Source organism: Culex pipiens, chromosome 1, assembly GCF_016801865.2.
Source record: "Culex pipiens pallens isolate TS chromosome 1, TS_CPP_V2, whole genome shotgun sequence".
Lineage (NCBI taxonomy): Eukaryota > Metazoa > Arthropoda > Insecta > Diptera > Culicidae > Culex > Culex pipiens.
The window spans coordinates 62,797,708-62,822,843 of NC_068937.1; the positions used below are offsets into that span (position 1 = coordinate 62,797,708).

The window sequence follows — 25,136 nt, forward strand, 5'->3', positions numbered from 1 at the left end:
AGATTTTCCGCCCGTTTTCCGGAACTCGTACTTCATTCACAGCTTCACTTTCAAACAGGTGATCGAGATTTTTTTTTACGACTGAAAGCATGCACCCAACCGGGATTCGCAAAATTTTGCTGCGTATCTGCATAAATGTAAATAAATAAGATTCTACATGAAACTGATCCTTAAACTTTTTTATTGCGATTCTGTAACACGTTTTTGGGCAGTTTGATTGAATTGAAAATTAATAAACGTGTGAAAAACATGAACTTCCTACTATCGAACCTGCAACCTCGAAAAAATGCAACGCCGAATACATACCTACAAGGATTTTTTAAATGTTCTGGTTACACAATTTTTTCTAAAAAGTACTGGAAAATATACAAAAAATCTTTTTACTTCGTTTTTATGTGTATTGAAAACAATTTAAATTTATTCAAAACATTATTTTGTATACATGATTTTAACATGATAATCTTATCATCTACAAAAACTTTACGCATTTGACGTTGAATTAATCATCCAACTATTTTTAAAATCAATTGTTAAAAAAATGCTTTTAGGGAGATTGATCCCTGCATTATCACAGTCACTGAAATCACCTTTAAGTTTAAATTATTGGTTTAGTTTTTTCGTACAAGGTTTCCTTTAGCAAAATTGAAGATCACTTACTGCAGTATGAATCATTTGTTTTGTAAACAAAAATTACCAACTTTTGCAAACATGCACAATTTAGGTCTAAATTAGAATATTCCTAGTTTTAACATATGTTTTACACTAAACTTACAGGTTTTATGTAAAGTTGCTGTAACTTACAGAAAATCAACAGTCTGGGATTCTATGACAAATTCCGGAATTCCATTTCCCGGAATGGACGTTTTCCGGAATGGACATTATCCGGAATGGACGTTTTCCGGAATGGACGTTATCCGGAATGGACATTATCCGAAATGGACGTTATCCGGAATGAATTTTCCCGGAATGGACGTTTCCCGGAATGGACATTTCCCGGAAAATTAGTTTTTTGTATGACCTGATATGAGAATGAATGGAATCTTGCTTACTACGAGGCCTACTCGCTTACTTGTGGTTAAGAATTATTTAGTTTGTACCCCGTTGGTATCACCTAGTCACATTGAAAGAACTCGATATTTTGACAACAATATTAATGATAAATACATGAATGATAAAAAGAAAGTGAAATGTTCGGACATGAACAATAGAAGCAAGCGTTGACTATTGAAACAATAATTTATCAACCCCCACGAGATGTAACAATGTAGATCGATAGATATTAGACAAACACTAGATGTTTTGAACATTCTTTCAATGTGTTGTTATGTGAGATTTTTTCCTTCTTTTGTTAATCATTTGACTTATGTGACTGAATCCTACCAAATTTTACTATAAAGCAGAATGATTATTTTCAAAGAAGGGAAAACCTCAAGAAAATAAAAAGCTTTTCAGTAAATCAATGTTTCCTGTCAAGAACATAAATAGCTTGAGTGTATTTTTAAAGAATGAAAAACCTCAAGGAAGTACACATTATACATTGATTTTCTGAAAAGCTTTTTTTTCTAGAGGTTTTCCCTTGTTTGAAAATAATCATTCGGCTTTATAATAAAATTTGTAGAATTTAGTCACAAAAGGCAACTAATTAACCCAAGAAGGGAAATCTCTTCTGAAGACCACCGAATACCGTTTTCCAAAATTTTGGAAATGGTTCTGACGGTTTTGAGATTGCTTCTCGAGCCGTTGCACAGTGGGAAAAAAGGGCCCAAAAAATTACCGCAACATGATTTCGCGCAAACCATCGATCGCTATACACCAAAAGCTTCGTTTTTGCACCAGGAACAATAATCCGATGAAAAATCGCACTGCACGGACCGGTGGCCGGAGTACAGGCCACCGGAAGATCCGGATTTTTGGAAAAAGTGTCAGATTTATCCAATTGTGAACTGGTAAGATTTCTTCTACCATGAATAGCCATGCAAAACAATCCTAGAATAATATTAAATACCATAGGGCCCATCGGAACCGGTTCCACCGATCTCCGGTGGCCACATCTGGAACCGCATTAGGAAACAGCGTAAACTAGTCATGCGATGTATCAAACTTCTTGATTTTGGATGGGGAAATGAGTTATACACTCCTCTTTAAAAAACATGAAGTTTGATATGTCGCAAGAGTGGTTTCAGGAATTTGCCAAATATGATCTTCGGATGTGGCCACCGGAGAACCTGGGAAACGGTCACCGGAGGCGAAAATATATTTTAAGGATACTCTCCATCCAAAATCAAGAAGTTTGATATGTCGCATGACTAGTTTACGCTGTTTCCTAATGCAAACTTCCTTGAGGTTTTTCATTCTTTAAAAAAAAACTCAAGCTATTTATTTTCTTGAGGTTTTCCCTTCTTTGAAAATAATCATCCTGCTTTATAGTAAAATTTGGTAGAATTTAGTTACAATATTTAACTGATTAACACAAGAAGGGAAATCTTTTACGCGAAATTCTATCACATTGATAAAAGATCGTGTATTTTTAAAGAAGGGAAAACCTCAAGAAAATACACATTATACTTTGATTTTCTGAAAAGATTTCCATTTTCTAGAGGTTTTCCCTTCTTTGAAAATATACATTCTGCTTTATAGTAAATAAAAATAAAATAAATTGTTCGCTCTACAAAAGTCAACTGACTAACAAAAGAAGGAAAAAGTCTTAAATAACAACACATTGAAAGAATGTTAAAAACATCTAGTGTTTGTTTAATATCTATCGATCTACATTGTTACATCTCGTGGGGGTTGATACAGTATTGTTTCAATAGTCAACGCTAGCATCTATTGTTAGCGTCCAAACATTTCACTTTCTTTTTATCATTCATGTATTTATCATTAATATTGTTGTCAAAATATCGAGTTCTTTCAATGTGACTAGGTGATACCAACGGGGTACAAACTAAATAATTCTTAACCACAAGTAAGCGAGTAGGCCTCGTAGTAAGCAAGATTCCATTCATTCTCATATCAGGTCATACAAAAAACTAATTTTCCGGGAAATGTCCATTCCGGGAAACGTCCATTCCGGGAAATTTCATTCCGGATAACGTCCATTCCGGATAATGTCCATTCCGGATAACGTCCATTCCGGAAAACGTCCATTCCGGATAATGTCCATTCCGGAAAACGTCCATTCCGGGAAATGGAATTCCGGAATTTGTCATAGAATCTTCTGAAAATGCCATCATCATCATTATCAGCCAACCATAGTTGATTTTCAAGCTTTCAACTCTTGCAAAAAGGTTCATAGTTTTGTAATAAATTGAAAGAGCTATGTGCGATCCAAAAAGGGGATCAGATCTCCCCACTCTCCCCTACCTTTATACTGTAAACCGGGGTGACTTTGATAGGATTTCAATTTGTTTTTAGAATATTTTCCAACAGGTAAGGTTTTTCTCAAGATTATTATTTTTAAAACATGTACTGGGGTAGACTACACAAAGTCCATGCACTATTTTGAAAAAAAAATGTTTTTTCAATAATGTTTAGAAAAATTGTTACGTTAAAAAATTTTAGTTTTAATTCCGGGGTGACTTTGATAGTCATAGTTTTGCCTTCCTCACCTTACTGAGGAAAGGCTATAAAATCACTCGAAAAATGAACTTCTTAATTTGACCTCGTAGACCCACCTTCACGTATACCTATCGACTCAGAATCAAATTCTGAGCAAATGTCTCTGTGTGTGTGTGTGTGTGTGTGTGTGTGTGTGTGTGTGTGTGTGTGTGTGTGTGTGTGTGTGTGTAGGGATGTGGGTCTGTGCACCAAAAAATATGCACTCGATTATCTCAGCACTGGCTTAACCGATTTGGACCGTTTTGGTCTCATTCGATTCGTCTTGGGGTCCCATAAGTCCCTATTGAAAATTATGAAGTTTAGTAAAGTACTTCAAAAGTTATGCTAAAAAAACGATTTTGGCGTATGTCCGGAAGATTGTAAAAAGGATGGTTTTTGTAAGAAACCCTGTCATGTTATACATTTTCAGAAAGGTATTAAAAAGACCTTTCCAATGAGCCCAAAACATTGAAGATCTGATAACCCTATCAAAAGTTATTAGCACTTAAGTGTTATTTATACACTTTTTGGAGGCCGGATCTCAGATATTTCAATGAAAATGATGTCCGGGTCCATCATGTGACCCATCGTTAGTTAGATAATCGAAAGACCTTTCAAATGAGCCTAAAACATCAAGGATCTGACAATCCTATCAAAAGTTATTTACACTTAAGTGTTATTTATACACTTTTTGGAGGCCGGATCTCAGATATTTCAGTAAAAATGATGTCCGGGTCCATCATGCGACCCATCGTTAGTTAGATAATCGAAAGACCTTTCAAATGAGCCTAAAACATCAAGGATCTGACAATCCTATCAAAAGTTATTGGCACTTAAGTGTTATTTATACACTTTTTGGAGGCCGGATCTCAGATATTTCAGTAAAAAAATGATGTCCGGGTCCATCATGCGACCCATTGTTAGTTAGATAATCGAAAGACCTTTCAAATGAGCCTAAAACATCAAGGATCTGACAACCCTATTAAAAGTTATTGGCACTTAAGTGTTATTTATACACTTTTTAGAGGTTTGATTTCAGATATTGTGATAAAAATATTGTCTGAATCTTCCATGCGAACTATCGTTGGATAGGTTTTTTTTATCAGACCTTGCCGATGAGCCAGAAATATTGATGGTCTGCGAACCATATCAAAAGAAATGAGTAATAAAGTTGATTTGTTAAACATGTTAAGGGGGAATGTTGCTATTTTTACTGAATGTATTGACTTTATGAATATGAGGAAGGCACCAACCACCTAAAGGTGGATTAAGTAACGTTTTTCTTGTTAAAATCATATTTAAGATGTTCAAACTTTATTTGTACGCTAAATGTACCATCACTAAAGAAGCTGATATAGTTTTTAAGAAAAAAAATCAATGTTTATATTTAGTTAACTAAGTGTGTAAGCTTTTTAACAAAATACATATAAATTTTAGGTAAAATTGTTAAAAAGTCGGAATTTTGCCTGAAACTTGATAAAACTAGTTTTGTTTGTAAAATTATCGATTTATAATGCATTTTATACTGAATTCAAAGCACGAATCACAAGTTTTCACATTTTACATGAAATTTGTTCAACTGAAATTGCTTATAAATTTGGAGATTTTTTTAATTGTGTTTCAAAAACACTTATTATTTATTATTTACAAACATTTTCAACCTTCTCCTAGTGGAAAATTGTCAAAAGAATCCGAAAATGCATTCCGTTTTCCGATTAAAAATCATGTTCATTGAGAAAATCTTGACAATTTGAGTAGTTTAAAGTAATGACTTTCATCAGCATTTTCTTAACTATAGTTAACTAACTTTTTAAACTTGTCAAAATTTTATGAAAAGTTCTGCTTGAGGTACTTTGAACACGCAAACCTATCAAAGTCACTCCGGCTATCAAAATCACCCCGTTTTACGGTACTACAAGATCGTATTCTTCATTCTCTCCGATGACGCTGACCTTTATACTACCTTTGGGGAGACTTGAGCCCTACATTTCTACAGTTTTTGGAACCAATCTGAATTTTAATAAAATACAGATGTCCAATCTGTATCTAATCCATCTAATCCAATACGTGGAATTTTCCGCGGATTCAAATATGTCCAAATTGAGCCCAAAAAGTGCCGTATTGTTGGCCTACAGAGAAAAAAATCAACGTTGTTGTAATTTTGTAGTAGCCGTCAAACAGGAAGTCTCCAAATCCAAAGTGCTTCGATTTGGCTTAAATTTGCAGTGGGGTTCTTTGGACCAATTAATTAGACCCGTATTTTTTTTGTTTGGTGATTAGGGTGGTCCTATCTGAAGTAGGGTGGTCCAAAATATTGCGATTTTCGTCGATTTTCCCAAAAATTTCTTTTTTCAAAAAAATCATATCTCCAGAACGGCTGAACCAAATTTGGAGCGCAACAATTCAGCAGAAAGGTTATTAGTTGGGCTTTTAAAAAAATATGTTGAGGTCTAAAAAATCTAACTGAATACTTGAAACGGTCCTATGAAAATTTCGTTTGCCGATTTCAAGGTCTCGGGATCAAAGAGCAGCCCATGTCTAAAAATATGTTTCCCTGATTTTTTGTAATATTTTACATAACATATCCAAAAATTGCGAATATCCATTAACGCGTTTCGGAGATATGATTTTTTAAACATAAAAACTGGGTTTTTCGATGCGCCACGCGCAAAACGTGAAAAAGACGAAATATGCAAAAAAAATCCACTTTTTTCACTAAAACTGCGATAACTTTCAAATTTCAGCGATGACCTATAGATGTTTGGGTACCAAGAATTGCGTCTTTCAATTACGAAAATTTTGAAAAAAGATAAGCTATTTTTTGCAGCCGCTGTACATTTCGTGACGTTACAACGTAGACTTTTACAAAAAGGGTGTTCTGCTTGCGTTTTTAAAAAAATTGAGGTGCCTGAAAAAACGATATTTCGTTTTTTTGCAGTTTATACTTCATTTGCGTCAAAAGTCAAGGTTTTAATTCTTTGTATGTTTGAAAGTTGGGTTTACAAGCCTTGAACTATACAGAATCCAATCGCAACATCTATTTCGCCATTAAATCAAGTTTAAATAATTTCCCACTGGTATGGGACCATCCATAAACCACTTGGACACTTTTAGGGGGGGGGGGGGGGAAGCGATTGTCCACGATCCATACAAAAAAAAAACTTGCCAATTGTCCACGAGGGTTGGAGGGTGGTGACAGATTCCCAAAAAAAGTGTCCACTTGGTTTATGGATGATCTCTATACTAGCCCGGAGAAATTCCTTAACTTTTAACGTAAAAGAGTAAGGGTGTTGGAGGCTGTTGCAAAAAGATATTGGGATTTTGGAAATATTTATTAACAGAGTAACAGTACACAAGGTTTACAATACCTAAGATTAACCAAATAAAAAAAACCTTGTATGCAGCTTGATAACTGAGGTAATTACTAGTAAAATCGTTTAAATATATTCACTGAATTGTTTCCTATGCGAGTTATTTGCATGTATAGAATGTAGATCTAATAATACATGGAAACTACTGAATTTGTAAGAAGTGGCCGCATGGTCCCGTTTGGTTGGTTGCATACAAACACATACACACAATTTGCAAAAAGATATGAGAAAAAATTAAACCAATTCCGGATGTTCAACCAAGCGAGTTGGATTGCATCAAGTTTTACGAAAATGTGAACACTTCCCTTTGTCGTAGAGAGCATGAGTCAATTTTATGGACAGAGCCAAGTAGTCTAGTGATATTGCTTCCGACTTGTAAGCAGTAGATCGGAGTTCGAATCCCGGCTCGGACCGACACAACTGGTGATCCTTTCCTTTTTGGATTCAATTGCTTACACAGCTAAAAAAGTAATAATCCAGCTGCGTGTAAAAAGCCTGGGTGTAAAATAAATATTGCATTATTTTTTTTTTCAATTTCATGTAATTTTATTTGAATCCCGTCGGTCGCAACTTTTTTTTGTGTTTGCAAAAATCGTACATGCAGTGTGTAATATTAAGTGTCTATTTTGACGAAGGTGATGTGCATGCTTTTGCTTGCGATTTTACCATCGGATTTTTTGCTGTGTAGTAAAGGGAAGGTAGGTATCATCACAAGCTGGACCTTATCATGACACCTTAGGGAAGGCCTATGAAATGTTAACATTAACCTTATCATGTTAACATCAAGTTAAGAAATAAATTGCAACTGAATCCGCTTTGTAAATGCGGCCCCGATAATCTTCATGTATACACAAACAAATGCTGAAAGTTTCATCCAAATCGGGGCACCTCGATACGACCTCTAGATCAAACCGAGCAAAATCTACAAGAACTGCCTCTTAAGAGCGTTTCCAAGTTCATTTTTAATGAAAAATGAAGTCAACCACTGGATTACACAAAAAAAAATTAAATATGTCTTTATTGAACTTTCTTATAATAATTACATTTCATTTATATTCTAAGTGGTATGGCTAAATGCTCTTCGGAGTTGCTTTGGAGAATTTGAACGGCTCGCGTCGCGGTCAACAAGCCGGATTTTCGTTGCCGTTTCCGTCTTTGTTTCCCCCCCGATTGTGTGTGTATTTCAACCCGGGTGATTTCGCGATGGTTTGACAGTTGCTTTGGAGAATTTGAACGGTTCGCGTCGCGGTCAACAAGCCGGATTTTCGTTGCCGTTTCCGTCTTTGTTTCCCCCCCGATTGTGTGTGTATTTCGACCCGGGTGATTTCGCGATGGTTTGACAGTTGCTTTGGAGAATTTGAACGGTTCGCGTCGCGGTCAACAAGCCGGATTTTCGTTGCCGTTTCCGTCTTTGTTTCCCCCCCGATTGTGTGTGTATTTCAACCCGGGTGATTTCGCGATGGTTTGACAGTTGCTTTGGAGAATTTGAACGGTTCGCGTCGCGGTCAACAAGCCGGATTTTCGTTGCCGTTTCCGTCTTTGTTTCCCCCCCGATTGTGTGTGTATTTCGACCCGGGTGATTTCGCGATGGTTTGACAGTTGCTTTGGAGAATTTGAACGGTTCGCGTCGCGGTCAACAAGCCGGATTTTCGTTGCCGTTTCCGTCTTTGTTTCCCCCCCGATTGTGTGTGTATTTCGACCCGGGTGATTTCGCGATGGTTTGACAGTTGCTTTGGAGAATTTGAACGGTTCGCGTCGCGGTCAACAAGCCGGATTTTCATTGCCGTTTCCGTCTTTGTTTCCCCCCGATTGTGTGTGTTTTTCGGTCCGTGCGGTTTCGCGTTTTATTTGGTTTTATCTTTCCACAGCCGGCTGTCTAAGATTGAATCATTTATGCTAATCTTAACACCAAATAACCGGGAATAATTTCATCCGCATCCTCCGACTGTTTGCCTTGAGAATGCATAATACATCACATCATTAAACAAAATTTATTGATTATTGGGTCGCATCATCATCCTCTATGATGAATCCTGGCCATTACCCTTTCCCACTAACAAAATCCCAAGTAGAAGTAGTTTTCCGGCACACGTGGGGGTGTGGATATCGTATAGAACCCACCCTTGGTAGCAACCTGTGCTAACTAACATTCCCGTCACAATCCCCCCGAGATCTACAAACTGACATGGCGGGCGCCGTTGGTGGCCAATGACTGTTACCTATTTGCTTCAGATCTAGTTTTAATGACCTTGATGTTTTATCTTTTCAACGCATTCATACATGCTGTTGATAAGGGAAACACCATTAGATCGTTTAAGCGTATGGTCAGTTGTATTGATAGGATATTACGGTCCTGTTCAGCAACGGAGAAGGACAACCATGGATGGTCTCTCATGCTCATGCTCATGCTCATGCTCTAAGTGGTATGGCTAAATGCTCTTCATTTTTATTGTAATTATTTTTTTTAATTTTTCCTTTTATTATTAACTGGTCACATTCATTTATTTACTTCAAATTGTTTTACATTTTTGCATTGAATCGAATACATTTTTGTAAAAAGAAAAACAATCACTTTAACAACTAACCCTAACTTAACACTAAAAAAAAGTAATTTCATTGAAATATTCAAAATCATTAGAACGAGTAAACTACGAACTACGAAATCCTCCAAGCGTTCTTACTTGTTCCGCACGAGTTTTGCAACCACGCAGTGTTGTTGTCATCTCGATGAAAATGTTCAGAAGTTCTTGTGGCGAAAACTTCAAAATTTCCATGAAAATAGGAGTCTAATCAACTGAAAACAATCTATAATGCATTTTTCTGCAATGTTAATCATATTTAGTATGTTTGGGCTGGTTTAAAAATGTTTTGAATTTATATGAAATTCCAATGTACAGCACCGTAAAATTTTTATTATTTGCGAAAAATAAAATTTTCGTCAACAAATATGTTGGAAACTAATGATGGCAAAACAACTGGACAGGTGTATAATGTTAATCATATTTAGTATGTTTGGGCTGGTTTAAAAATGTTTTGAATTTATATGAAATTCCAATGTACAGCACCGTAAAATTTTTATTATTTGCGAAAAATAAAATTTTCGTCAACAAATATGTTGGAAACTAATGATGGCAAAACAACTGGACAGGTGTATAATGCATTTTAATACACTTTTTTCATCAAAATGTTGAAACCATGGCTCGTACTTTAATTTTTTATACTTTTTTAAATTTTTTGTCCCCCCCTCGACTTTGGTCAGAGTTGAGGGACATAAACTTCAAAAAATATTTGCAACGTCCTTACATGTTTTATGAACATTGAAAGATTAGTTATTTTTTTAACTAATGAAAAGATATTTTAAAACAAACTAATTCATGTATTTTTTTTAGTATTTGCCCTGTTTAACACCTAAACTGCCAAGCTCGAGAAAAAGGTAAAATTTCCTTTAAGTTTCCTTCTTTTTAGGTGCTAATAATTATGTTTTCTGTTATAGGCACTGCACAGCGGTCCAGATCGCAAAATTAAGTGGAAAATGGATTTTCTGAGAAATTGTGAAGATTTTGGAGCTTTGGTGTCTTAAGAAGAGTATTGTTGCAAATAGAAATATGCAACTTTAAATTTGGTTGAAAATTAGGGTGGTTCACGATTAGGGTGATTTTCAAAGTCTAACTTTTCAGGAATATTGTTGGGATTTTTTGTCTTCAAGAAAGTTGTTGGGCTTGCCGATTCAAATAACATTGTCGAGAACACCCAAATTTTATCTCGCAATCTACGCCTTCTTCGACCAAATTTAGAGAAAGCAACTGAGCGAACCTTCAAAAATCTCATTTGAAAATGTCTAACTCTTAAGAGAAAAGTATATGGGACCAACATAACGAAATTTAAAAATTGTACAGCTATATGTTTTTCCATGTAATTTTGCCCGCTGAATCCGAATCTGCCCTCAGAATTGGGTCAAAATATCAATTTTTGATCATATTTTGGGTTTCTAAGTAAAATTATCATATAAACTCAAAATATGACCAAGACGTGGGTTCTCATACAAAGATACAAAAGCGTTATTCGTAAGCAAATCGATTTATTGAATAGAATTAATCGAAGCATTCTTTTATTTCGCTCGTTACTTTAATACTGCTTTATGACGGGCCAAATGGGAGTTTTTTTTTTAATAGAAATTTACAAATATTTTTAAAATACATTTTTTTATAGTTCACGGACGATGTGACGCATTCACATTGAGGTGAGTCTTACCAGATCAAGATTAGAAAACAATGAAAGGATTAGCCAGGACAATGGTGTAGGGGTAAGCGTGGTTGCCTCTCACCCAGTCGGCCTGGGTTTGATCCCATAAGGTCCCGGTGGCAAATTTTGAGACGAGATTTGTCTGATCACGCCTTCCGTCGGACAGGGAAGTAAATGTTGGCCCCGGTCTAACCTAGAGGTTAGGTCGTTAGCTCAGTCCAGGTGTAGGAGTCGTCTCCCTGGGTCCTGTCTCGGTGGAGTCGCTGGTAGGCAGTTGGACTCACAATCCAAAGGTCGTCAGTTCGAATCCCGGGGTGGATGGAAGCTTAGGTGTAAAAAGAGGTTTGCAATTGCCTCAACAATCAAGCCTTCGGACACCTAGGTTCGAGTAGGAATCTCATAAACGAGAACGCCAAGGCAATGCTGTAGAGCGAATAATTTGATTTTGATTTTTTGAAAGCATTCATATCGTTTTTTTTTTACCTCAGTATCCAGGTTTTTAAGCGAAGATGGCGTTCGAATGGTGAACGCCCGAAATGTCAAAATCGCGCAGTAGCACCAGCATTAGAAAAAAGTATGGCTGTCATGCTGTGTCACATTTGTTTCGTAATGTTGGTACCACTGCGTGATTTTGACATTTCGGGCGTTCACCATTCGAACGCTATCTTCGCTTAAAAATCTGGATACTCTACTCAAACCGCTGGTTTTATGGATTTCCAGAAAGTCTTAATTTTGAACATTAATTTAAATTTTAGGTAGGAGAAGGTAATTGGACAAAGCATTAATAATATTTTATAATTCATAAAATTAAAGTTACAGAAAAAAACTAACACCTTTGAAATTTACTATCGTATACACAGACCCATTAACCGTAATATTTTTTTAAGATTGATCGTTGGAACCCAATCTATTTAATAATCTACGCTAGATCTAACGACTCAATTACTAATGCAATGCAAACAGAAGACTCCTTTTTCCCAGAAAAATCATCGTAAACTTACGTACGTGTGGGAGAGCGGAAAAACGGGCTTATATACGATTTCCCTAGCAAACCGCTACAACAGCAACGATCGTCACTCGTCACTTCTATGTCCATTCCTTATCGCGATTGCAACTGTTCTGAAAAGAGTCTTCAAAATTGGGATAACACACCCGCCCGAACGCTGTCGTGACGCTGCCGAAAGCGGTTGAAAACGCTTCAAACTGGAAAAAGCTCGTCAAAATCCATAGATAGAACAACATCTGCGTCAATAATGAATAAAAATCCAATTCAGAAAGACTGTCGGTGACTGTCACGGTGGGGGTGGGCGATGACTCTTTTACCTTGAAATCCGTTCAACTTGCGATTCGGCTCTGTTTTATTTTGTGTTGCACATGCTCATCAGAGTCGACGTTTTACAACGGAACAAACACGCACGTGATTTGATTTCGATACATGCTTCCCGAACCATCATGCACCCTCGTTTGAACGGTACCTATTTCCAGCGACAGTGCCAAAGTGACGACACCTTTGCAAAGCGAGGAGTTCAGGTGGTTTTGCTTTGAGATGTAAATCAGATTCTCAGGACTTGTGTTTTTACTATTATCTTTTTTGGGTTTTTGCTTGAAAACAACTAAAACTGTGGATAACATTAAAGATATGAAATAGATAAAATAAGAATTATTAATAGAGAGGAAGTCCATAAGGTTAGATACTAAGATCTTTGCTGAATTAAAAATTATGCCCGGATATCATGTTGTTAGATAGGTTAATTGAAAAACCTTACCGATTGATCAAAAAGGAACGTACCGTCATCTGGGGTGATTCGAGGCACATGGGGCGAATTTAGCCTAGTAACTGCACAATATTTGAATATTTTTCGAATAGAACAGACACATATTCTCAAGCTTTTAAATGCTCTAAAACCTGCTGCCTCTATTCAGACTGTAGTCCCGATTCACTCGAGATGACGGTAACTTTTTCTAAACTATCCAGGTCAGCTGCAGTGCCATTGAAAATTGAGATCAGATTTACTTGCAGACTTGCAGGACCACTTTAATAAAAAGATGGCCTCAACCAACCGATTGATGAAGGGTGTATTTAAATGCTTAGAACTATTATTTTAATCCCCAAAATGCCACGCAGCTTAGAACTTTAGATAGGTGTTTTCTAACACTTCTTCGTACCGTCATCAGGGGTGACATTGGGTCTGGAGGTGAGATTGGGTCATGCAAATTTCAGCATTTTTGTATGGACTGAAGTCCCCCCCCCCCTCCCCCCAATTTTTGAAAGACATATGGGAGAGAGGGAAGAAGAAGAAAAGAAGAAGAAAATTTCTTCTTCCAGTAACTTTTTTAATTGTTTATCTGGGGGGGAGTTTAAAAATTGAATTTACGAGCCATGGTTTCAACATTTGAATGAAAAAAAGTGTTTTAAAATGCATTATACACCTGTCCAGTTGTTTTGCAATCATTAGTTTCTAAAACATCTAAGTGTTGACGAAAAAAAAATTTTTTTTTGCAAAAAAAAGTTTTGTGGTGCTGTGCATTGGAATTTCATAAAAATTCAAAATAATTTCAATCCAGCCCAAACATGCTAAACATGATCATCAATGCCGGAAATTGCATTTTACGTTGTTTTCAGTTGATTTAACTTTCATTAAAATTTGCCCCTTGATTTTTCGAAAACAAAGTTTGAAGCGGGGGCGACTTTCCCTTGCAATTTTAGTAAGTATTTTTTTCTTATCTTTTTCTTACTTTCGGTAACCCCTTAACTACAAGCAACAATTGTTCCAAAATGGATTATGCAAGGATTATGATGTAACACACAGCTGAAAGGAACTCCAAAACTATGTTATGTATTCCAAAAGAACTTATTGTATATTGATAATTCACCAATAAAACCGAATTGAATTGAATTTCTGGACACTTATTTTCAGCAAATTTAATTAAAGAGCATCACAGTTGCACACCTCGGCTTGGATTAGGTTCGATAGCGGTTAGAACCGATTCTAACTGAGCCCGACGCGAGGTCATTTCGTCAGCAAAAATCCACGAGTGCTAGCTACTGTCGTATCACTGTTCAAATGGCCATTTGCCAGCCATCTAGCTAGGATAATAAGCTGTAAAGGTATAAATATCTCTGATGTACAGGACAGTGCGAGGCACGATTGTGATTATTTGCACGAGGATTAGCCGCGCTGACGTTCAAGAGTAACTTGACTAGTTTGTGTCACGTTGATGACGATCACATTGCGGTTCGTACGTCCGTTAAGGCTGGTGAATCCAGCAAGTGACAAGGGTGAGTATAAGCTCATCTTAGAAATGCAAAATACTATAAATTAGGTTGACAATTTTCTGCATACCCTAATCTGTTTATTAACTCAACTATTGAACATAATTTTGACGAATCCCAGTAATAATTGTTTGCTAGTAATTCTAACACAATTAAAAAGTCGTGATCAAATACAAATTGCAGTGCAATTGAATCGATGTTCATCTTCAAAGTTGCCAGAACAAGTACTTTTTATACAATAAAATAAATGATATGATGAATGTTTCTTAAAGCCAATTTAAGACTAACCATCGCACACAAATCAAACAAGTTTAGTTTGATTCACGCCCTAAACATATGATAACAAGAAGCCTAAACTATACAAAATGACTTCTAAAACTAACAGCGACAGTCCCAAATTTCAGTACAAAAAAAAACGAAGTTGACTTTATAGCTGTCGGCCACCATTGCTAGTACCAACCACTAGTGTCTTCCTTTTTAACTACAAGGACTTCGCCGCCCTGGGCTCCTAAGTGTATGAAAGTATGGCACGGAGCGACGGCGCCGAATACCCATATTTACACAAAGAATTTTAGAGCGCCCGCCGCGGGATTCGAACCAGCAACCTCTGGGTTGTGAGTCCAGTGCGCGGTCCGATTGATCCACACGGGCGGGACAAAGAATGTTTTAAAAATTACCGTAATAATTCCATTCCTGGGGCAACATTTGAAAAGGATTTTAATTAATAGTTACCCCTCTTCCCCTGCTTTAGAACATAATTATACAACAATTCCCCACGAAAACAGCATGATTCGAAAAAAAAGTTCTCCGATCGGGCTCAAAAATTTTCTGGGGGTTCCTTGGCCGACTAATTAGTCCCGTATATTTGTTTGGTCATGAGGGTGACCTACGCCGTGTTAGGGTGGTCCGAAATATGGCCATTTTCGTCGATTTTCGCGAAAACCACTATTTCCAAAAAAAAAACATAACTCCGATTTTAGCTGTCTTGGACGCAAATGAAAGGATATAGAGTTATCCACGTGCGCATGTATTGCGTGTACGTACACACAAAGATTGAGATTACATTTTTTCCGACCAGAAAATTCAAATGATGCGCTTATGTGTGTACGCGAAATGTCACAAAGCTCTATTAGATAGGCTTTTAAGGAAAAATAGTTAGTAGTTTCAAATATCTGGCCTAACATTTGAAAGGTCGTATGAAAATTTAAAATGCTGTTTTGAGTTAAGTTTATCAAACATCAAATAACTTTTTTGTAAATATGTTAAGCATGAATTTTCATTTTTTTATTTCCCTTGGTACCCTTGTTATTCTTACACAGTGAGTTACATATGCCTAGCTCAACTAATTTCAGCACAACCGATTAGTAGGAAACATCTGAATTTTCGGTTGATTTTGGCTGACGAGTTTTAGGTAGTGCGATTCTACTGCAAAATCCAAGAAATAAGTTCATTGTGTTTTTACTGGATGAGGTACAAAAAAATGCATTATGAATATAAAACAATTTGAAAAATCAGACTCAAATAAAAAAAATCGCTCTACAGCATTGCCTTGGCGTTCTCGATTGCGAGATTCCTACTCGAAACTAGGTGTTCAAAGGCTTGATTGTTGAGGCAATTGCAAACCTCTTTTTACAACTACGCAACCACGTTTACCCCTAGGAATCTCGAAATCGAGAGAACGTGAAGGCAATGCTGTAGAGCGAATAATTTGATTTGATTTTTTTGATTTTATTACTAGATTGAAGTAGTCTTTTAGAAGGGACGTTTGTATATTTTGAATTGATGGATTTTTGGGGTAATTATTTTAATGTCTGTTTTTATTGAGAACGCTTTTTTATGTTTACGATTTCAGGCTTAGTTCATTAACGTAAATGAAATAGCGATTTTTTTGGTGTTAATATTTTAACCTGACAAAAAAGCCTGGAAGCAATCCGTGCGCGAGACTGGACGTATTTTTTCAAGATGTCATTTTTCAATCCTAAATTTTTTTGATTAAAAAATTCAAAGTTAGAGAAAATAAGGATATTTAGCCGATAATTCTGTTGGTGGCCAGTGATAGCGATAGCAGTGGAAGATCCTCGTGACGCCCAGGAGATGGCGATTGCGGACAATATCGGCGGATAAGCAGCAGCTGATGCACACCACTAAGTTGCCATCGGTTAAAACGTCGTGTGGTTCCTGTCCTGATGTTCAAGATTATCAGCCAGGCCAGGATGGGTAGCTTTCGTCCACACCTGACTTGTCCCTCAAGATTTCACCGGAATCCAGGAAGTTGTTTGCTGTTTTGGTTCCGTATCAATTTGGTTGCCGGTAGTTCAGCAAATAGAGGACAGAATTCCAAGAAGATTCAAGTGACATTTCAAGACCGATGATACCGGAGTTGAAGATTCCCGATTTGGTGAGATCGCTCCTTTTCTTATATCAAAATACACTGTCACTCATTCTAACATTCATACATTCCATTTAAGACTAACCACGCCAATTTACTATATACGCGGTAGGGTGTTCCCTTGGTCGTTCGCTGTGAGTTGTGGATTGCCTGCTTCTCTAATGAAGGTTCGATTTCTCGTCGCTACATACCCTCAGTGACGTGATGGGAGCAAGGGCGTCTATGCGAAGTGTCCCTACACCCGCTACAAATTTCCGGCGCTTTGGGAGGAGAGAAGGAAACCATTTTGATCTATGCGCCGGTATTTGTAGCACTAAAATTCGTGCAAAAAACTTATGCACGTGGGTGTACAGATTACGGAGTAAAAGATGATCGAATTGTTCACCCAGCGCTCACATGTGTTTCGGGACCAAGTTGCCTGCGGGTATGGGGATCATACATACATACATACATACACAAAAAAGATAACTAAAGCCAGTATTACAGCACGGCTAATACCCCAACCAAAAAAAATATTATTAAAACAATGTGTTTTTAAAAACTTTTAAAAGACACATTTCTTTTGAGTTTAATAATTTCAAATAGATATTTGTTTAACAATAATTTTTGATGTTGAATTAGTTTTGAATAGACTAAATATGTGTGTTGAATAATAGGTAAATTAAATTGGCAAATAATAAATTGTACCTTTAACGGTGCTACCAATTTGTATTCTATATGACCCAAAAAAATTGATGTCATTTTGTCGAATTCTTCTATTGTGGTTTGGTTGAGCGTTTTAGCAGAATGCATTACTTTTTTAATCGTATCTGTCAAGATATTAAAATATATAAGGCTTTCTAGACCCAATGAAAAAAATATAATTTAACCCTGAAATGCACGAGAATGGCTTAACCTCGCGACGGATATATTAAATTTAGTCCATTTGAATAGGTGCAAAATCATTTATGAATATTTGCTTCAAAAAAATTGTACCTAAAGTAGAGTATGAAAACCCGGAGCTTTTGTGGGAGCACATTTGGAAAAATATCAGTAAGAACTTTATTAGTTCTCATGCCAAAGAAACGCTTTTTTTGGTGTACAACAACATAATCCCAAACAGATCTAAAATGTTCAGGCTGAAGATAAAAGGTGTAAGCGACAACCTTTGTGAAGTATGCAAAACTGTGGATTCAACAGAACAAAAAAAAAAATCAAATCAAATTATTCGCTCTACACCATTGCCTTGGCGTTCTCGATTGCGAGATTTCTACTCGAAACTAGGTGTCCGAAGGCTTGATTGTTGAGGCAATTGCAAACCCCTTTTTACACCTTAGCTTCCATCCACCCCGGGATTCGAACTGACGACCTTTGGATTATTAGTCCAACTGCCTACCAGCGACTCCACCGAGGCAGGACCCAGGAAGACGACTCCTACACCTGGACTGAGCTACACCCAGAACTGAGTATCGGCATACGAGAGGATAAAGAGCACGATTCGGTAGTAAAATGGTACTGTGTGCGGACGGAGAGGATAAATCCCGAAATTACCGCGAGTACTTTACTCATGGTTCAGCAACAAAAAAAGTTCATCTATCAAAAAAAAGTGCCGGTACCGAGACTCGAACCCAAGACCTTCGGCATATTGAACCGTGCCTTTGCCGTATGGGCCACCATTGTTCGGTTCGGTTCGGTTGTTAGTTCCCGATCACATCGTCCTCCTTCGAGAATGGCACAGATGTTGTCAGTTCATCCGGCCGAAGCTGCGCGGTCGCGAGTTGATAGTTTGCAGGCGGGAGTTGCTGAAAGAGTTTGAAAGTAAATTAAATTGGCTAGACACTGAACACATTCTCAATACTCACCGGTGACTTCTTCGGTATTCCAGGTAGATGTTCTTGATCAGGTTCGTCGAATATCGCTCCAATTTCTGGAAGCAATCCGAGTACGACAGCTTCAGGACCTGCGGCTTTCGTACAGACGGTTCTTCCAGAACTGGTGCAAACTGTTCTTCCGGATGTTTATGTAATACTCGTCAAACATGTCCTGCACCGACAAATGGACTGCGGACCCTCAGGACATCCCACACTGTCCCGTCATCACTTCCGGCACATAATGCTGCTAATGGTCGTAAACCGCCGGCATCGAGTACAACATCCGCGCCGACCACCTCCGATCCTTCTCCTCACCGTTAAAATTAACTTTATCGAATACAACCGGTGCAAATTCACATCCGCATAAACGGCGTCCTACAAAAACAAACAAAATCAAACACAAACGCCACCAAACACCCAAGCTTCCTTCTTACCCATTTCGGTCGTGAAACAGCTGCAGATCCGGCAGGAAGCTGGCCTCATCCTTTTGAAAACCAACTTTCCCCTAATCCCTTAACCTTGTTCCGCACCATCCTCCTTCGAAGGTATCCGCGTACAAGTCCTGGCTGCGGACGCGTTCTGTTTTGATTGACGTCGTGGACCACCACTCACTAACCACCGGAATCACTTAAACGTTTGTTTACATTTTGGACTTGGGCGTACACGGTTACACGAGAACGACGAAATGAAAGAAATTATACAGTCGAATTAAAAGTTAAAACTTTTAAATAAGTTAGCAATGAGATTTTCAAAAACTGTAGCAGTAAAAGTTTTCATTTTCAAAACAAGAAAAAAACTTTTAATGTAGCAAATTTTAACCACTTATTAATTCAAAAGTAAGTTACTTTTGTCATTACCATAATATTTTTTTGTGTGTACTCTCGCAAAATAGCACTTTCCTCACGTTTCTTTTCGTGAAGACTATCTTCTCGTTCTTTAACTTTGGGTGTAACGACCTAACCTTTTTAGGTTAGTCCTGGGCCAACATTTACTTCCCGTCCGACGGAAGGCGTGATCAGACAAATCTCGTCTCGAAAAATGCCACCGGGACCGTCTGGGATCGACTGGGTGAGAGACAATCACGCACCCAAAGTTAGAGAACGAATAAAAAACGTTAGAGAACGAATAAAAGCAAAATAAGATGTTCTAATGATAACAAACGATGAAAAACGTTGCTTCTATTGATACTTGATCAGCCAAATTCAATAAAACATTATTTCCGTAATTTTATATGAGAAAAACAAACATAACTTTTTTTTGAAATCACCAACGTCTATATCACCCTGCTGTCATTAAGCGGGACGCTTTGTTATGATTCGTTTTTCTCCGCCAAATGTACATGGCGCTTTTTTCATGATGTTTTTTTTCGTCACGAGGTTCATGTAGTCTTTTGTTTGACAGGTTGACAGGGCTATATAAACAGGGACGGCTAATGGCAGAGATTTTGTTTATGTTACTTTATTTAAAGTCATGATTAAACAGACTTTACTGAAGTAACTTTTGCTCATTTTTGGTGGAGAGGTAGTTTATTAGGAGTACTTTTAGAATATGCAATAATCCAGAAAGTGTCAAAATGTACATGATGCCTTTTGAAATGTTACCGTCGAAATAAGGCATATTTGAATCAACAAAACGTTTTGTTGATTTGAAAATCATGATTTTTGTTGAATCAACGCTAAACGTCAAAGCAACTTTTTCAAAACAACAAAAGATTATTGTGGAATTGAGAAAATCAAGGTTTGTTTTAACGCAAAATCGGCGTTGATTATATTCAACAAAAAATTGTTGAATCAAACCTCGTACAGGCTGATTCTACAAAATATTTTTCTGCGTGAAAAAAAAATACGGGAAAGTGTTGTGTGTGTGTGTGTGTGTGTGTGTGTGTGTGTGTGTGTGTGTGTGTGTGTGTGTGTGTGTGTGTGTGTGCAACCGACCAAACGGGACAAAAAAAATAAAAAAAATACGGGAACGTGCTGCAAAAAGTGACTTATGCTGGCTGCAGAATTCTGCAGAAGCTGCAGAAATTCTGCAATTCTGCAAGTTCGGGAATGACCTATTGAAAATAGAAAAATAGAGAGCCTGAAGCCTTATTAGAGAACGGCCATCTCAAACCAAAAGTACCAACCGAAGCACGAGAACGGTCAAACGGAGGAGGATTTTGCTCGATTGGTACAATGGTACCTCCGTTTGACAGTTCTCGCGCTTCGATTGGTACTTTTGGTTTGAGATGGCTATTCCCTAATAAGCTCCAGGCTCTATAATTGAAAACATAATCAGTTCAGGTACTACAACCATAAAAATGGTTGTATGGGTTGAACTGAAAAAATCCTGGAATGGGATAAACAAAGAGATAAAAAACCTATTATCAAACTAAACCACTTTCAACATGGCCGCTTCTGTCAACCTAAACCAGTCCTTTCTTATGAGGAGAAAATGAGAAGTATTGTAATTTGAGTAGCAAAAAAAATTAAAATCATTTTCACAAATAATTGTAAATTGCATTGATATATTGATTAAAATATTTTCAATTGAAAGGCATTTATTTCTATCATACAGCGAATGTTGACTTATCAGAATTTTCATTTTAAAAAACAATACATTTCATTAACTGACTATTTTTTTGCCCACTTAAAACTATTGTTATTTTTTGCGCGTTACATAGAAATGTCATCTAGATTGAACAATATTAAACCTGTGCTTCCCATGAAATTAAAATGTGGCGTGAAGAAACAACATCGTAGAACTGGATTTAAAAAGCAAACAAAAATAATGGCCACAGTTTAGCCTATTTGATTTTTTCGCACTTTTTTATTATTCAACACATTGCCACAAATTGAAAAACAAACTTTTTTGCTCTTTGAAGTGAATGAATTGGTACAAATTTGAATTTTTGCCAGCCATTTCTTTCGATTCTGACAGCTGACACCTTAGGGCGTGCGACCTATGGAATGTTAACTTTCTTAAAAGTTGAGTAAAAATTGCCGTTGAATTTGACGTGCTCCTCTTTGGGGAACTGGGAAAGATTTATTTACTTTCTTTGCGTAACGGGACAACGACAGGAGCAGATCTAAGAAAAAATCTCTACTCCCATTTAATGATTTGAAGGGTTTTTAGGATTTTTTTGACAAAGAACTTTGTCCTAAGGTTTCTATACGTGGTGTCAATCCAAAATTTTCGCGAAGCGAAAACGTTACGTGACGAATTCCCCTCTCGGTAAATTTCCCCTCTTTTTGGTGCACGCTGGTTGGATGAACGAACGTTTCCCAATCAGTCAATCGAGAGACGTGAGATTGATGTATCTAAAATCACCCCCACTCCACCTCATAATTTTCGGATCGTCGACGAGGCAACAAAACGCAGCTCGTTCGATCCTGAAAATTCATTCTATTGCTGGACGTCGACGAGAACACATCAGAAGCAGATGGCCTGGTGGCCCGGTAGCAGACGGCCTGGAGGTCCGGGAGCAGATGGCTTGGAGGCAAGGACCAGCTAAAACATGCCAGTTGCGGGAGTCGATCATTGGAACTGGTCACCACCTGGACTGGAGAGGCCGGAGGTCCCGGGGATGTTCCGAAAGGGGGACATTTGCCGAACCGTAAGAGTTGGGGCAATATGGGTATCAAACTTTATGATTTTTGATACTGGACATGAAATATGACATTTCGGCTGTAGTGGCCACAATCCGGAGTGGCCAGAGGCCCCGCGGATGTTCCGATGGGGGGACATTTGCCGGACCGTAAGAGTTGGGGCAATATGGATATCAAACTTTATGATTTTTGATACTGGACATGAAATTTGACATTTCGGCAGTAGTGGCCACAATCCGGAGTAGCCGGAGGCCCCGCGGATGTTCCGAAGGGGGGACATTTGCCGGACCGTAAGAGTTGGGGCAATATGGGTATCAAACTTTATGGTTTTTGATACTGGACATGAAATTTGACATTTCGGAAATAGTGGCCACAATCTGGAGTGGCCGGAGGTCCCGCGGATGTTCCGAAGGGGGGACATTTGCCGGACCGTAAGAGTTGGGGCAATATGGGTATCAAACTTTATGATTTTTGATACTGGACATGAAATTTGACATTTCGGCAGTAGCCTGAGGCCCCGGGGATGTTCCGATGGGGGGGCATTTGCCGAACCGTAAAAGTTGGGGCAATATGAATATCAAACTTCAACATAAAAAGTTGCATTTGGCCATTATCTGAAGTTAAGCAGTTAAAATATATTGCTTATTAGGCAGGAAGTAATAAATAGAATACTGCGATGCACATTCTTTTGTGCCGCTGCGAAAATCTGTTTCTGGAAATTTAGAATAACTATCTCGTAATCAATTAGAGCCCTGTAAAGGGCAGTTTTAATGTCTGCTGCAACAACATTCCCGCATCTTGGTAACTTTCGAGTGGTGAAGGAAAGTCAATTGATTTCACCCCGATTTCTATTTCAGCAACTTGCAATTTCCATCCCCTTAGTTCGGTAGGACGTTAATTACAAGGGAATCATGGGGAAATTTGGACCGGACATTTTAATCGAAATTTCAACAATCATCTTGCAAAGTTCTTTGTCATACTGGTCATGTGTAACATAATCACCTGCAACTTTTTTAGATTGAAGTAAGAATACGCATTTAACGGTGCACATCAACCAGAGCTTTTGCACCCAGATTTTTGTTACAGACATTTTAGTATCTCCAAAACTATAGTGAACTGAGAGAAAAGCTCCTAATAATACCATAAGTTAAGTCTTATGAACGAGGTCCCAGCTGTGTCCATTGAGGCCCTAACGAAATTTATAATTAAGCTTATGAAAGCATTAGCAAAGCTTATGAGATCAGATCGAATCAGCGCATGCATTACATAAGATTTTCCAATGCTGTTCGACCAATGCCATGTTGTTGTTTTTTTATAGGAACTGGCAACAAAGTTCATAAGATTTTCCTATGGATTTTATAGCTTGGATATTCGCTATTTACAAATGTCAGCAGTGTGAAAATAGCTTAAGACAATTTTATTTCACCCAAACTTTAAAATGGCGTCGGAAGAGCAAACATGTGGGAAGTTGTTTCCGAGTGGAGGACACGTAACGTAAGTTATTGCTTTTTTAATTTTTTTTATGGCATGTAAACTATTACTTCATTACATTTACAGGACCTTGACTTCAAGTTAATAATCGTAGCCGATTCCGTAGGCTCGGTCCAGATCAATAGTGAAAACGAAGCGACGAGCCCATCCCAGAGTGCAATTTCACCGATCGAGACGCCAGTTGGAGGCTCCGGCAAGGACGGCATCTTGTGCCCCCCGGACAGAACGGACTCGCAAAATTTAACGTAAGTACACATGTTTGAAATTGAACCAGAATTTAACCTAATTTCATTCCACAGACCGATCCGGTGGAATAAATCCCGAGCTTCAGCGAGAGTGACGCGACGAGCTCTTCCCGGAAAACAATTCTGTAGAGACGCCAGTTGGAGGCTCTTGCACGTCCCGGATCGCCGGGCCGATCTGGTGCGGAAGCGGAGAAATCCGGGAAAGTAAAGAGGACATCCCAGTGAACCTGCCTTGGCGCGACTCTTCGGGGACCGGTGATGAAAACGGATTAGAGAGCATCGTTCTGGAGAACATTGGCCTTCACAGTTTTCCAATCGAATTTAGAGCTCAATTTGATATGTATGCCAGTATAAAACAATAAAAATAAAAGTCATAAAAAACTTCTTACAAATATCATAAGAATGCTCTATGAAAATCACGAGTAAAATTTACTAATTAACACTGATATCCATAATAAAATTATTGTTGAAGTCATAAAAATCTTCGTACCAATATCATAAGATAGCTCGATGGAAATCTTATGTGACGGCTTTGTCAAATTTCCCCTCCCAGACATAAGAAAATCTTATGACATTCAAATGAAATCCTGATGTCGAATGGTCATAAGACGTTCTTATGGATTTCGCCAGTACTTTTTTCTGAGTGAATCACAGATTGCTTGATATTTGTTTTCGAACACGAATTTTCTTGCAAAAAAAAAAAACAGATAATGAATACAAACGTAAACACTCAAAAAGAAGACTCTATCCAGCCGTCCCGTCCCAGAAAAAATTGAATGAAAAAAGGGATATTGAACTCAAAAAGTCATGATTACACTCAACCCCCGGTGGTTGGTCACTTTTTCGTTTGACACTTTTTTAGTTTGTACCCCGTTGGTTGGTCAAAGTCAAACTAAAAAGTGACGAACTGTCACTTTTTATCGAGGTTTTTAAGCGAAGATGGCGTTCGAATGGTGAACGCCCGAAATGTCAAAATCACGCAGTGGTACCAACATTACGGAAAAAGTGTGCTATGTCATGACTTTTTCTAATGTTGGTGCTACTGCGCGATTTTGACATTTCGGGCGTTCACCATTCGAACGCCATCTTC

The 25,136-nt window shown here is 37.8% G+C and overlaps 1 protein-coding gene across 1 annotated transcript; it reads left to right on the forward strand.

Annotated features, from left to right (window-relative positions):
• The first annotated feature begins 23,254 nt into the window (after positions 1-23,254).
• Positions 23,255-24,676, forward strand: LOC120418092 (uncharacterized). Its single transcript, XM_039580360.2, has 3 exons — positions 23,255-23,804; positions 23,868-24,046; positions 24,101-24,676. Exons 1-3 carry the CDS (start codon positions 23,769-23,771, stop codon positions 24,252-24,254), a joined length of 369 nt encoding a protein of 122 aa, XP_039436294.1. The 5' UTR covers positions 23,255-23,768; the 3' UTR covers positions 24,255-24,676.
• Positions 24,677-25,136: the final 460 nt, after the last annotated feature.